General features: G+C 35.3%; 1 protein-coding gene across 25 annotated transcripts in view; it reads right to left on the reverse strand.

The window, feature by feature from the left end:
- Positions 1 to 14789, reverse strand: part of NRXN1 (neurexin 1) — a 1744826-nt gene that overhangs the window by 107506 nt on the left and 1622531 nt on the right. For 17 of the 25 annotated variants that reach the window (XM_040351609.1, XM_040351604.1, XM_040351603.1 and 14 more), the window contains 2 exons: positions 12148 to 12237; positions 10447 to 10763 (listed from right to left, as the gene is read on the reverse strand). In XM_040351609.1, coding sequence (XP_040207543.1) covers positions 10447 to 10763; positions 12148 to 12237 — 407 coding nt within the window. The remainder of the gene's footprint in view (positions 1 to 10446; positions 10764 to 12147; positions 12238 to 14789) is intronic. The other 8 variants (XM_040351628.1, XM_040351620.1, XM_040351619.1 and 5 more) reach the window with 1 other exon arrangement.

Raw genomic sequence — 14789 nt, forward strand, 5'->3', positions numbered from 1 at the left:
TCCACATAAAGAAATCTCTATCTGTTAAAACAAACTAGGAACACTAGACATGTGCATTCGTTATCGTCCGAATGCATTTAAATCAAATTTCTGGGATTTTCGTGTTAGTTTTAACCAAACAATGACGAATGCGCAGAATCTGAAATCTGAGAGATCCGAAATAAAAAATGCTTTATTTTCGTATCCATTATATTTTTGTATCGTTGCGACAACAGTTCAATATAGATAGATAGAAGATTCGACATGACGGTGACAATAGCGATCTGTGTCTATCGAACCTGCAGTCAAATGTGCCTAACCTAACTCTATTAGTCGAAGATTATTCGACATAGAGAGAAAAGATTCAACATTATAAAGACATGAAGATTCGATGAAGCAGCTAAAAACATACGTTTGCCGCGGGCGGACATTTACGGTCAAATGCTCCGCCCATAGGCTATAGAAGAATTCTAATGTTGGTTGACTAGTAATAATAATTAATAAATATAATTATTACTAGTCATACAACATCATACAACATTAGAATTCTACTATAGCTTGTGGGCGGAGCATTTGATCGGAAATGTACGATTGCGGCGTTGTACAGTTTAGCTGCTTCGTCTTCTTAGAACGTCCGGCAGACACCATAAGCCTTCAATTGACAGATTTGACCTTAATTAGTTTGGATTTTCGTACGAATGCATTTTTTTATGAAACAAAATAAATAAAAACTAATTTTGTGAGTAACTAAATAAATGTATTTTTCGGACGAAACCGAAATTCCGAAACGAAAAATTTCAGTGTGCACATAAGGAATACCGGTTTTGCATATCCTTACGCTATAATATCTCAATTCCAAAGGAAGCTGGCGTGTAATTGATGTATCCAATCCTGAAATATTGGTTCTAAGTGGACTGACCTTTTAAGAGCCAGTGGTACAGATGTTTTACCCCTGGTAACAGTCAATTCTACACAAAACAATTATCTTATGTGAACAGCAACAGCAAACATTTACAATTGCGTTCCCTTTTGTTTTCCTATTTTACTTATTAAAAACATCAATGTGTATTTTAGTGCTGTTCGGTTCTCGAGCTGTGCGGTGTTTATTTGTCATGTTAGAACTGTGTAAACAATCGCTTCTATGTCTCTCCCAGGACACGGGAAGGTGGAATGATCCAGTTATTGAGAATTCCGCATTCCACGTAAATAATTATCTATGTGAGGTTTATAAGTCGCTCCATTTCAGTTTCTTGATTAATGGCATCTAAGCGTCTAATTGAAGACAAAGCATTCGAGAAGGGAACCGCTGACGTGTGCCCGCTGCACTTATCACATTTCATATTGATTTGGAGCAAAACCTTCATGCCAAATGCCCTTTACACACGATCGGTCCATCCGATGAAAATGATCTGATGGACCGTTTTCATTGGTTAACCGATGAAGCTGACTGATGGTCAGTCGTGCCTACACATCATCAGTTAAAAAAACTATCGTGTCAGAACGCGGTGACGTAAAACACAACGACGTGCTGAAAAAAACAAAGTTCAATGCTTCCAAGCATGCGTCGACTTGATTCTGAGCATGCGTGGTTTATTAACCGATGGTTGTGCCTACAAACAATCGTTTTTTTTTCTATCGGTTAGGTATCAATCGGTTAAATTTAAAACAAGATTGCTTTTTTTAACCTATGGATAAATAACCGATGGGGCTTACACACGATCGGTTTGGTCTGATAAAAACGGTCCATCAGACCGTTCTCAACGGTTTGACCGATCGTGTGTACGCGGCATTACTGATAAAGCTACCAGTATGACTGTGAGGTTGAATTGCAGGGTATAGCTGTGTTCTTTTAATTTCAATTGAATCTTATAAGATGTTTGGTAAACAAAAAATAAATAAAAAAAATCCAGGTGTGAAACTATAAAATAAAAAAATGTTCTCTTTGCAAATACATCCTTTTATGGTGATGTCCCTCACATACTCATCTCTCGGTGAGCCAGCATCAGTTATTTTTCTCAGTTGAATGACACAACTCATTTAACCCACTTGTTACTTGCCTGGGCTCCGAAAAGAACACTGCAGGAACGAGTGGCAGAATAGTTTGTGCCACTGGTTCCTACAGAGGCCACCAACCACTGGAAGAAGAAGAGGACCCGTGACGTCACATGATTAGACAAAATAGCAATTAGAGAAAAAAAATTATATATATATATATATATATATATATATACACTATATTACTAAAAGTATTGGGTCGTCTGGCTTTACACGCATATAAACTGTAATGTCATCCCAGTCTTAGTCTGTAGGGTTCAATATTGAGTTGGTCCACCCTTTGTAGCTATAACAGCTTCAACTCTTCTGCGAAGGCTGTCCACAAGGTTTAGGAGTGTGTCTATGGGAATGTTTGACCATTCTTCAAGAAGCGCATTTGTGAAGTCAGACACTGATGTTTGACAAGAAGGCCTGGCTCAAAGTCTCCAGTCTTATTATCAAAGCTTAATCAAACTAGCCTCAGTTAGAAGCAGATTCTGTGTACCCGTTTACATAAATCTCCCTTTGTGTCTAAATGGATTTGGCTATTGTGAGCCAGTGGTAGCCATAATGAATTTATGCCTACCCATTATTATTGAGTCATCACGACTAGCACATGAAGCACACAGGAAGCACAGGAGAAATAGAAAGCTCCAAATAGGTACAAAAGGTTACATTTGTCCTGTGTTCAAGCCTATTTGTCCTATGTGAGGCCTTGTGAGGCCTTATATATATATATATATATATTTATTTAGTTTTTATTATGTTTTTGCATGTGTATACCTATTATATTTCCCGACCTTCAAATATGATAAAAAAGGACACCTGTTAGCACATTATATGTAGGCAAAGCCATGCGCCCAGTTATATGGACCATGACATTGGCTGGTTAAGTAACAAAAAATCTACATCTTTTTTTTACTATTTGTTTTTATGAATTTTTAACAATAGCAAATGACAATAAATATATAAACCTCAGTGTTGGGAAATAAGGTAAATCTTTCTTTCAATTTTTTAAAATGTCCATTTTTACCATCCCTCTACGAGGAAGCCAGTGAAGGTAATAGTCTTTAATGTGTATTAAAATACCAACCGCCACCAAACACTCTAGGTGCTCACTCACCAGACGATGATAACGTCTAGGCTGAAAGTAGTGTAGTATAGCACTTTTGGTTGGTAAGGTGTGTATTTTATTTACAGAGGCCTATAAATCAGACCTAAAAATGGGCCAACTGAGGAGTTAGGAGGGACAGAGGGATTTGGTTCCAAAAGAAGGATGGTCTAATTTAATGGGTGTGGAAGAGCTTTGAGCATTAGAACTCCATAAAAATAAGTTTTTCTTTTTATTCTTTTTTTTTTCTTTCTTCATAATTCATTTTTTTCCTGGAATTTCATTGGAGCTTTGGGTCAATTTAGGCATAAACTAAAACAACATTTTGGCATTCACAGGTATTATTTTGGCATTCATGAGTCCATATTGTTCATATAAGCCAACTACTCCTGTTTTATTGACAATCTACCTCTACAGGAAAACCATTGTGATTTTTTCCTAGAATGCCATAAGCCCGTAGTTGATTCAAAGAAGCATTCGTCATTCTGTCATCCAATGCAGATGGCACAATATGGAAGTGAAGGAAATACGAGCCCTCTGTGATACATTCTGTTGTCATCACCAACTGTTACTTACTTCTCACACTTTAATTGTAGGTAAATTTATAGGTCTACTGTTATAGCTTTTTTGAGGATCATTTTATCTTGCCATAAAAACAATCTAATAAACAAAAGTGTAAAATAAGTATGCCATATTAGTAAAACAAAGAACGCAGAAGAAACACAAAGCAAGCAAAATTAGTATTACTTTTTTCTTTTCTTTTTTCTATCTTTTTCTAATGTACTATTTTATTTCCGATCGTTAACATTGCCATAAACGTTTCAGAGAATATTATGCAGTGGTATACCTACCTTATATTTTATTATTTGTAGCTATAAAGAAAAAAGCAGATTTGGATGCATAAAATACATCAGAGAATATTACCAATTAAAATTTTGTGGAAGAATGCAGGCAAAGATGCGAGCAATTATTATTATTGCAGCTTCTGCAAATGGTCTTTTGAACAGTTTCATGTTTATGGTTTAACAGGCTTTGGCGTTTTTTTTTATTATTGAAATTCTGAAAAAAATGTAATGAGATCTAAAACATTTTTAGTGTACATTGTTGTAGATGAATTGACGATTAAGAAACTTTCAAGTCTTTAAAATTTTACAAAAAATGCATGTGTGATATAGAAATTTGCACATTTGATGAAAGAAAGGAAGTCAAAGGGTAAAATTTCATACTTTTCAGCTGTTGCTACTTACATATAATTATAACTGAAAATTGTATACGTCATTTATTTACAATAGATAGATTTTTTTCTTTTTGCTCCCACTAGAACTCATATTAAAATATTTTCTGTGTGCATTATATAGACAATCCACACATTAGGAGTCATTGTGCCATATCTTGCACAGATGAGAATAAGCTCTAATTAGATGCTATGAATTTAAATGTATAGTTCTTCGTATTTGGCTGCAATGGCAGACAAATTCTAAAAAAGAACCCCTATCTGTGGACAATGTTTGTCTATTCATATTCGTATATAGGTACACAGAAATCTTTGTGATGCCCTCATCTTGCTGCAGGTCCATAATATGTAACTATGTTCAGAAAGTAGATACACCATTTAACTCTTGCCCAAATAATGTCAGGTGGAAATTGGAGACATATTCTGCATGTTTCAGTGATAGCCAGGCCGGAATTGAAGAGAAACTTGCTGTCCATCACCATTTAAATGTTAAAAACTAGAAAAATGTGTTGGATATCATTAAGAATTCCCTTATTACATGCCCTGGAAGTGAACGATGCCCAGATCTAAGTGACAAAAGAGAGGGGGGACACAGTGTCTACATCCTAAATCCAAGAAGACCCTGTGGGGTTGATTTACTAAAAGCAAATAGACCGTGCACTTTGCAAGTGCAGTTGCTCCAGAGCTTGGTAAAAAAAAAACTGGAAACTGATTGATTTCTGTGCAGAGCTGCACACGATTTTGCACTCTCCAGCTTTAGTAAACTAACCCCACTGGGACAACTAAAGGCTAGTTGACAGAGAATAGCCTGAATGGTAATCCGAGCAAGATTTTTAAGGAATACCCCTTTCTTCTTTTGCCATTGAAAGTGAGAAGATATGTCAAAATCACATTTTTAAGCATTCAATTTTCTATTATTTACAGAGTACTGGATTTTGGTCTCTATCTGCCACACCTTAGTTGTAACAGTTGCTGTGTAAGAATTCAGCATTAACAGTAGAGTATAGTATGCTCTGTATATAGGTCACCTTGCTACAATGATTTCCCCTGACTTCAAAGTAAAATTGTTCGCAAGTGACCGTCTTGTGCCTTTGTAGATGCCTGCCTTTATTCTGTTTGGGTTGCAGGGCAAGAAATTGGGGCTGTCGTGAGGATATTTTGATGAATCCTCTTCAAAGTCACTGCTTCAGTATAAACAGAAACACATTCTTCAACCATATTTTGCCCTCAAGATTTAACAGCCATGCTCAGGCTCCGCTGTTTTGAAATGGAGCCAATCTAATTCTGCTTGGGCAAAGAGGCGTCTCCATTGTTCCAAAACATTCAGTCGCCCCAGGGTACATAACAACTGCTGTTTAAGTGGCTCAGCGTTACCATTGAAAGCTCAGTTGGATTGAGGAAAACAAACCACCATGACCGATTTTTTTCTTCTTCTTTTTTTTTTTTTTTGGTAATAAAGCAGTCATTCTCTGTGAACCGTTTTTAGAAAGCATTCGTAACAAATGACAGCTAGGCTGACTATGGACATCCAGCCCAGGCCTATATCTTACCTTGTAGAAGTGGGTCACTAATTAATGGAAGGCTCAGAAAATGCCAGTGAAGCATATATGAAGCAAATTGTTTGTTTCCAAGAACATATGGTTAGTATGACTAATGACCTCAAATAAAATTGTATACTAAAATATGACATATACAACGATTGACTTAAATATGCAGTTATCTATATAGCAAGTAGGCAGCCTCTTTTTATGCTAAACCTGCATTAATCCAGCCAATTCATTACAAGCTAGTGAAATCATAAAGATATATAGCACACAGCCAGCATTAGGTCTGCTTTCATGAAAGTAGAAACTTTACTATATACAGTCAAGTAGACATTTTGTGGATTTTGCTCAAACCTATAACTATGTAATCAAAGGGTATATCTTATTTGCATCAGGCCAAAATAACTTAATTGCACTCTTTATATTATAAGCTTAAAGTAGAACTATAGGCAAACTTATTTTTTTAATTTTAATAGATTAGTTGCTTGCCAACAAGCCTCCGTCATTATACGGTGGCAGGTTGTCTCCCCTGCACAAATTGTTGTAGATGTACAACGGCCTCTTTGAGGGCTCTAGGGGGCGCAACGCCACAGCCGATGCGTGTGGCTGGCGGCCGCAACGTCTGCCAGCGACCTGCAAACGCTCCTCAGAAAGCCATGACTGGGGATCTGTCAATGTAAACAGACAGATTCCTGTTATCTCAGGGAAGTAGAGAGATATCTGCTGTTCCTAGTAATCAGGAACAGCAATCTCACTGTACTCCCAGTTAGTCCACTCCCCCCACAGTTAGAAACACCTCCCTAGGGAACACTTAACCCCTTCCCTGCCAGTGAAATTTATACAGTAATCAGTATCTATTTTTAGCTCTGATCGCTGTATAAATATCAATGGTCCCAAAAATGTGTCAAATGTGTCTGAACTGTCCACCGCAATGTCGCAGTCCCGCTAACAATCGCTGATCACCGGCATTACTAGTAAAAGAAAATAATAATAAAAATGCCGTAAATATATCCCCTATTTTGTAGATGCTATAACGTTTTCTCATACCAATTAATATATGCTTATTGCGATTTTTTACCAAAAATATGCAGAAGAATACATATTGGCCTAAACTGATAAACACATTTATTTATTTTTTGGGGGGGGAAAAATTATTATAGCAAAAATAAAAAAATATTGTTTTTTTGTAAATTGTCTCTCTTTTTTTGTTTATAGCACAAAAAATAAAACTGCAGCAGTGATCAAATACCACCAAAAGAAAGCTCTATTTGTGGGGAAAAAATTATGTAAATTTTGTTTGGGTATAGCAATGTCAGTTAAAGCGACCAAGTGCCGTATCGCAAAAAATGGCCTAGTCAGGAAGTGGGTAAATCTTTCCGGGGCTGAAGTGATTAAGGGAGTGTTATAACCTCTGTCAGATTTGTTTGCCATCTGTGGAGATTTACCTTCACTTTCTGTCCAATAGTCAAACAGGAAGTGAGAGGAAATCCCTGCAAAATAAGGGAATCCATTGGGGCTAGACATGTGCAATTTGTTTCATTACAAATATGTTTTTGGATGAAATTTGGAATATTCGTTCATTTGGAAACATCCAAATCAATGAAAAACTCTTTGACAAATGCATACACATTTTCTTTTCAGAAAGAACGAAAATACGAAAGAACGAAAAAATTATTCAACCTACAAGTTTAACGAATTGATTACATTTGGATAATTTTGTTTTCGTATTTTCGTTCTTTCTGACTATTCGTTATCGCTGAATATAAAGAAATAATGCATGCATTTTTGTTCTTTAAAGACATGAGCTAGTAGCTGTCTGAGGCCTTCTAAACGAATCACACCGACTCCAAAATAACAAATAAAATGTTAAAAATCCAAACTAACGAAGGTTACCAATACAACTAATGTCCGAATAAACGAATGACCGAGTCCAAAGTAACGGATTACGCATCTAAACGAATGAAACAAAACAAATACGAATGCATCCACAGTTATGAATTATCCGAAGTAACGAATGCTGTGCATAACAAATTATTCGATTACAGCAAAAATCTAAAACGTATGAAATGAAAACGAAAAATATTTTTTGGGCATTGCACGTGTCTAATTGGGGCCCCCAAGTCACTTGAACTAATGCCCCAAATGGAAGATTTACCCTCTATTACTTTTTTGGGGACAACCCAAGTTTGGGGATTTTCTTTTACTTTCACTTTAAATGATGGCAGTAAGGACAAATAGTAAGGGGGATATCCAAAAAGAGAGCACAGACAGTAATAACCTAACAATAACCTAATAGGCGTTCTAATACCTTTCCATTCTGTCAAACAAAAAAATATTGTTTTGCCTTTAGTTATACTTTAATCAACAGTTTATGAAGCAAATTTTATGTTTACAAGAACACATGTTTAGTATGACTAATGACCTCAAATAAAGTTGTAAACTAAAATATGACATATACAACGGTTGACTTAAATATTAAATTATTTATAGAGCAAGTAGGCAGCCTCTTTTTCAGCTAAACCTTCATTAATCCAACCAATTCATTAAAAGCTAGGGAAACAATTTAGATATATAGCACAAAGCCAGCAATAAGTCTACTTTAATCGCGTTAAAGTTGAAAATGAACAATATACAGTCAGGCAGACATTTTGTGGGCTTTGCTCAAACCCATAAGTATCTAATCAGGGATTTAACTTAATTGTATCAGACCAATATAACTTCATTGCAGTTTTTACATTATAAGGTTAAAGTAGACTGTAGGCAAACTTTTTTTTTTCTTCATTTTGAATAGAGTAAGATTATATTATTTTTTTATTTTTTTCCCATCTGTGTCCCATTGTGGAGTTTCACCTTCACTTCCTGTCCAATAGTCAAACAGGAAGTGAGAGGAAATCCCTGCAAAATAAGGAAATCCATTGGGGCCCCCAAACCACTTGAACTAATGTCCCCATTGGAAGATTTCCCCACTATTACTTTTTTTGGGGACAACCCAAAATTTGGGGATTTCCTTTACTTTCACTTTCAATGATAATGGGAAACCGGACAAATAGAATGGGTGAATCTCTGTAACAGGGGCACAGACAGTAATAACCTAATAGGTGTTCTCCATTCTGTCCAAAACAAAAAAAAAGTTTTTCCTTTAGTTATACTTTAATCAATACCTGTAATATATTTGTGTTATATGCATGACAGATGTCTTATTTATTGTTTTTTCCCATGAAAAAGCTTTTGACCTGTCAGCTCAAGATTTTGGAAGTCTCCAAACTCTCCAAACTTTCTTCCATGACACAATGGGGGTCGATTTATTAAAACAGCAACGTGCAAAATCTGGTGTAGCTGTGTATAGTAGTCAAAAAGCTTTTAAATTCACCTTTTTCAATTAAGCTTTGACAAGAAAAATCTGAAAGCTAATTGGTTTCTATACAGAACTGCCTCAGATTTTTCACTCTCCAGTTTTAGTAAATTAACCTCAATGACAGACCAAGAATTATCCAGGCTCATGGTTCTAGGAGTAGCTACACTTCCTACGGCTGGTATCCTGGTATTTATTATCTGATATTTACTTATTTAGATGGAAAAAAATAATTTCAAAGATCGGTTTTTGAGAAAACTGTATAATCATTAAATTTAATGACTGCTTTGCATTGGTGAGCCATACCACCAGATTTCTGCTAGTCTACAGAATACTGTCATATTGCTGACAGATGGCAGATGACTGAAAAACAAATAATCAGTACTGCTTTTCCCAGCATTGGGCATAGTGCCAGAAAAGATGAATGAGAAATGTTCCCCTAGAATTTTGGCCAACAGTGGTGTGTATGTGTATTTGTACATTTTCTTATTGTGTATATGAAAATATCTACCGTATTTGCCGGCATATAAGGCAATCAGGCGTATAAGACGACCCCCATTTTAAGATTTTTTTGCCTGTATTCACCGTATAAGACGACCCCCATTCCGATGCTTCATATTTCTTTCTTCTGGAGCCATAATCTTCTTCATTCTTGCTGGAGATGGAGCCAATCACGGTGAGCGATGTATTCTATTAATGAATACAAAGCCTGCTTGGATTTGCGGAGGCTGTAACATCATCAGCCCATGCCTCTCTGACTCTCAAAGCCAATCCGAGCAGGCTACTGTATGTAGGCACTCGGATTGGCAGAGGTTGTTACCCCAATCCGAGCAGGCTCTGTATTCATTTGAAGACATCTCTCAACCGGGATTGGCTTAGCGGTATATACTGTATGTAGCCAAAGCTACATACAGTATGACCGTACATCCAGCAGGCATCCGAGCAGCTGACCCGGCGTATAAGACTACCCCTGATTTTTGGCCAGTTTTTTTAAGTGTAAAAGGTTGTCTTATACGCCAGCAAATACAGTAATTTGAAATATTCACTTTTAAAGTCAAATGGAGGAAAAAAATGTCCTGCACCCAAAAACATCAAGAGATTATTGTGAATTACTCATTAATAATAATTGTGTTTTAGGTGGTATTTGGAGTTTTGGAAACAAGGTAACAAGATCAAACTGAGGTTTACTAACCTGACCAACAGGTTCCCTTGTAGGTGTCTTTATTCTTCTAGTGCTTGTGGCCAGTGTGGTGGTGGTTTCCATAATAGAGGTGGACATTTCGGACTGCATTGCCGTGGCGGTTGACTCCGTTGTCATGGATGAAGGCACATCACCAACAAGCCTCACATTCCCCTCTATCACGATGTTGGCATCACTTTCAGCAGCCATGTTCAGAACTTTTAAGCCATTGTAGTAAAGGCCACTAAGCTGGCCTTGAAAAGGATGTCCCCGTTCCTTCCCACCGATTTTAATGGTTGCCTGGCTATTGAAGATTGTGAGCTGGCGTCCTGCAAAAATAATATTATATACATGCAAAAATGTTGACTGTGAACTCTGTATTCTGGAAAAGATGATTGACAAATTTTTGTGAAATGAATGACGGGTGCAATAAACTATAAGGTAGAAATATAACTCATAATTCATTGCTTATAATGAAGTGACTATGACATGTACATTATATCTATTATTAACGTAAAAAAAAAAAATCTAAAGTTTATGACTGTCCATGCTTAAAGGCCAATCAAAGTTTTATATATTACAAGATAACAAAAATGGAAAAATCCATACTTTTTTAAATCTAGCTTGCATTATGTATTATGAAAATGTGTGAGACATTAATTTTGCATTACTGGCATGTCAAAAAAATTATTAATGTCTTTAATGGATAGCACATTTTTTTCAAATGTATTAAAATTCACTTAAATCTAAGTCCTGAATATGAGTAATTGCAATACTCTTCTAAGGATAGTTAAAGATTGTCGTTGGAAAAAAAAATGAAGTTAAACAATGAGAAAATATATTGCAAGGTATTTAGTTATGAAAAGCAATTAGCGTTCCATTTTATACATTCACCACTATAATATCAAATTTTGTTTGCTTCACCACCAGTTAAGAAAAGAAATGCATCATTATGCAGTCAAAGTATAAAATAGCTCTGATTGGCATTTAGCAAGACTAACAATTAAAATAGAATCTTTCTGATGCAAAAGCGACGTAAGTAATGATACACGTACCAATGGTGAAATTATGGCACAATTTCATTACACAAAGAAATCTTTAAAATATTGTCAGCATTATGAAATCAAAGATTTTTAAGCAGATTGGCCTCTGCATATGATTAGCATGCACATCATTTTAGGTTTGGTTTTAATTAAGGTTTGTTCAAAAAAAAAATTCCTTGAAAGGATGCAAATGTTAAAGGGACTTCATTTTGATTGGCAATTCATTTTGCCCACTATTTAGTGTACCTGTAGTTTACGCCAAGATATTTTTTTTTTTCAGGATCATAAGAAAGATAAGAAAGCTACACATATTTTAGATAATAATTTAGATGCGGGAACAGGCAAAAAGAAAAAAAAAAACAGTCTATGAATAATTTAGAAAGTTTTGGTTAAAGTTATCTATGAGTTCCTTCATAGATTCAGTTAGAGGATTGACTTTACAGTCCCTTTAACTTTAAGTTAACAGGGTACGATTATTAAACATCTAGACAGGCACGAAAAGTATTATACAATGTATGCCAAATATTACTATCTAAATTTTACCGTTTTAAAAGTTTTTAAGTTAGTTTTACTGAAAATTTATTTTAAAGGTTTATTAGAGTTACAATGAAATACTACTTGGTTATGTTCAAATTATTTTTATTTGAAGTTTTAATCAATGTTTTTTTACCTTTGTCGAGTAGCCAATCATCAACTACTCGACCAAGTCGATATGGAATTCGCTGTCTAGCAATCGCCAGGCGTTCGTTATCATTGTTTCCTTTAAAGTTTAAAGAGACATTTCAATGGTTAAAATCTGTAAGGTCAAAGGTTAAAAGTTAATACTTAAAGCTTGAGCTATACAGTTGCCACATGACTTTTTGAAATTTGGATTTTTAAAAAAATGGTACCTAGAACATATCATATTTCATTCACTCATTTATTTTAATTTAGCAAACAGAATTATTCCTATGTTAATGGAGAATTAGAGATCTGCACTTGAATTAGGTTATTAAAATTATGTTATAGACAGACCCAAAAAACATATTTAAGCATCAAATAAGCGTTTTTTGGTATTTATTATCTAGTTAAACATGTTCAGATGTAACATATTTATTTTTTTCCTGGATACATCCAACCTTGTAATCCAGGTTAGTCATTAAAAAAAAAAGTCTTCCAATCTGAATACCATATCTGGATGTTTTACCAAAGCATCCATGTCAACAAAATATTACAAAGCTAATTCAAAAATATACTTCTCATCCACGAGATTCAAAAAATCACATGGTACAAATGCATTTCAAGTTAAATGAATTCAGAATAATGAAAAATATAATTGTAGAACTGTGCTTCAGTTAACATGGAAAAAGGAGATGACAAAAGTTATTTCCTCTGTATTTAAGTATTGATCTAACTGGAATGAGCTTCATCCTAATTAAATTTTCATTGCAGGTATATGTAATGTTCTCCAAATACCCAGCTGAAATCCATAATTGCTACAGTTGACAATTTAGATGTAATTTTGATACACATTAGCCAAGACAAATGCATGAAACAAAACAAGGCAATCTTGGCTAAATTCTACAAAAAAAAAATTGAGACGTAATGTATATGTCTAGTTTGGATAAACAGCTGCCTTACTCATCTCTCCTATTACTTTCCATAAAGTGAAGGTTTTATGCATAAAACATATTTTCAATGCCCATATTCTTGCAATTGCATGTGATATTGAAGCGATGTTCACATTTTCGGTAAAACCCAACCCTTGAGATAACTTTTCTGAAGAGCAAAAAGAAGAAGTCCAACAATTTTCTTGCCACCACCTGACAATTTGCAGGTATTTTACATGTATGTAAATAAAAATCATAAGTCCTGTTTACACGTAAACAAAATTAAATGTAAATTCAATGTAAGGAAATGGTGAAGATGCAAAGCAAACATTTACCAACTCAACAAGCACATAAAGGCATGTGTTACTTTGGAAAACAATGGGGCGCCCAACTTTCTTTCTTGAAAATGATATGTCAAGGAGGTCTGCAACAATGTCTGCAACAATGTCAGATATTACATGGGCCTTTGTGACTTTTTCTTCAAAGAGAATGTGTACTGTTTCCTGTTTTTAGGGTTATCTTTGTGAATAAATGTCTATAAAATGAGGTAACATAATTATTTTTTTAAACTAACCCATAAAAACGTAACGTCTTGCAACCCTATTTTTTACAATTCAGTACACGTGTAAAGATTAAAGTGTAAAACACTACCAAAAGAAGCAGAATAGCATATCAAAGCTCAACAGATAGCATTTGAAGACAAAAAGAGTCAGAGAGAAGACAAAAAAATAGACCTCAACATCATACGTGTTTAACTGTAATGGGTTTGATTTACTAAAACTGTAGGGTGCAAAATCGAGTGCAGCTCTGCATGGTGACCAATCAGCTTTGAACTTCAGATTGTTCAATTAAGCTTTGACAAAAAAAAATGGAAGTTGACTGATTTCTATGCAGAGCTGCACCAGATTCTGCACGCTCCAATGTTAGTAAATCAACCCTATGTTTTATATTGGAATGACATATGTAGACTTTTTAAACCTTTCAGTTCCATGAGTAAGGACTAGGAGCCATGAGGGGTAGTTATGCACCAGCTGAGTAGGAAACCAGGAAGACATTTTCCAACATTTTGAATCTCTTAAGATACAAACACAGATCTCCCAATGCAGTTGTTCATGGTTGACACATTAAGAAATTGTATCGATACTGTTCACATTGTGTAACAATATATTTTATGTACTGACAATTTGATGGTACACCCCAGTCAAAATGGAAAATTAAAGAGGACCTTACTGTGCCAAAAAAATGTAGGTGCCAATTTATTTATTTTTTAGGCAAAGGCAAAGACCTAGTTTACCAGGATTGTCTGTGGTCTCCCTGCAGTTGACCCTTTCTCTATGATTTACCATGTTTCTGTTCTGCACTGTGGAGGTAGCTATAATAGTAAAAGCATGGCTTGAATTTTTCACTTTAGAGTCCCCCTAACTCCACTAATGGTTGTTAGTGTCATAACTGATAGAGAAATGACCAAGAATCTGCAAGAAAAAGTCCAAAAAGATCAGATTCTAAGAACAAATGAAACAGAAGAAGGGAGGTTCTTCTCTGCAGGTCCTTAGGTACAGCTTCCACTCCAGCAAGGAGAACAGTGAACATCACAGTATGACATCGGCAAATCTTATATCAAATCTAGTGGGACTAGAAGTCAGAGGCAGCAGTGCCTTAGATCTCACACTGCAAATATATACAGAGGTGACTGTGTACAGCTCAAGACACATATAACATGTGC

Source organism: Rana temporaria, chromosome 4 (genome assembly GCF_905171775.1).
Source record: "Rana temporaria chromosome 4, aRanTem1.1, whole genome shotgun sequence".
In the NCBI taxonomy this organism is placed as follows: domain Eukaryota; kingdom Metazoa; phylum Chordata; class Amphibia; order Anura; family Ranidae; genus Rana; species Rana temporaria.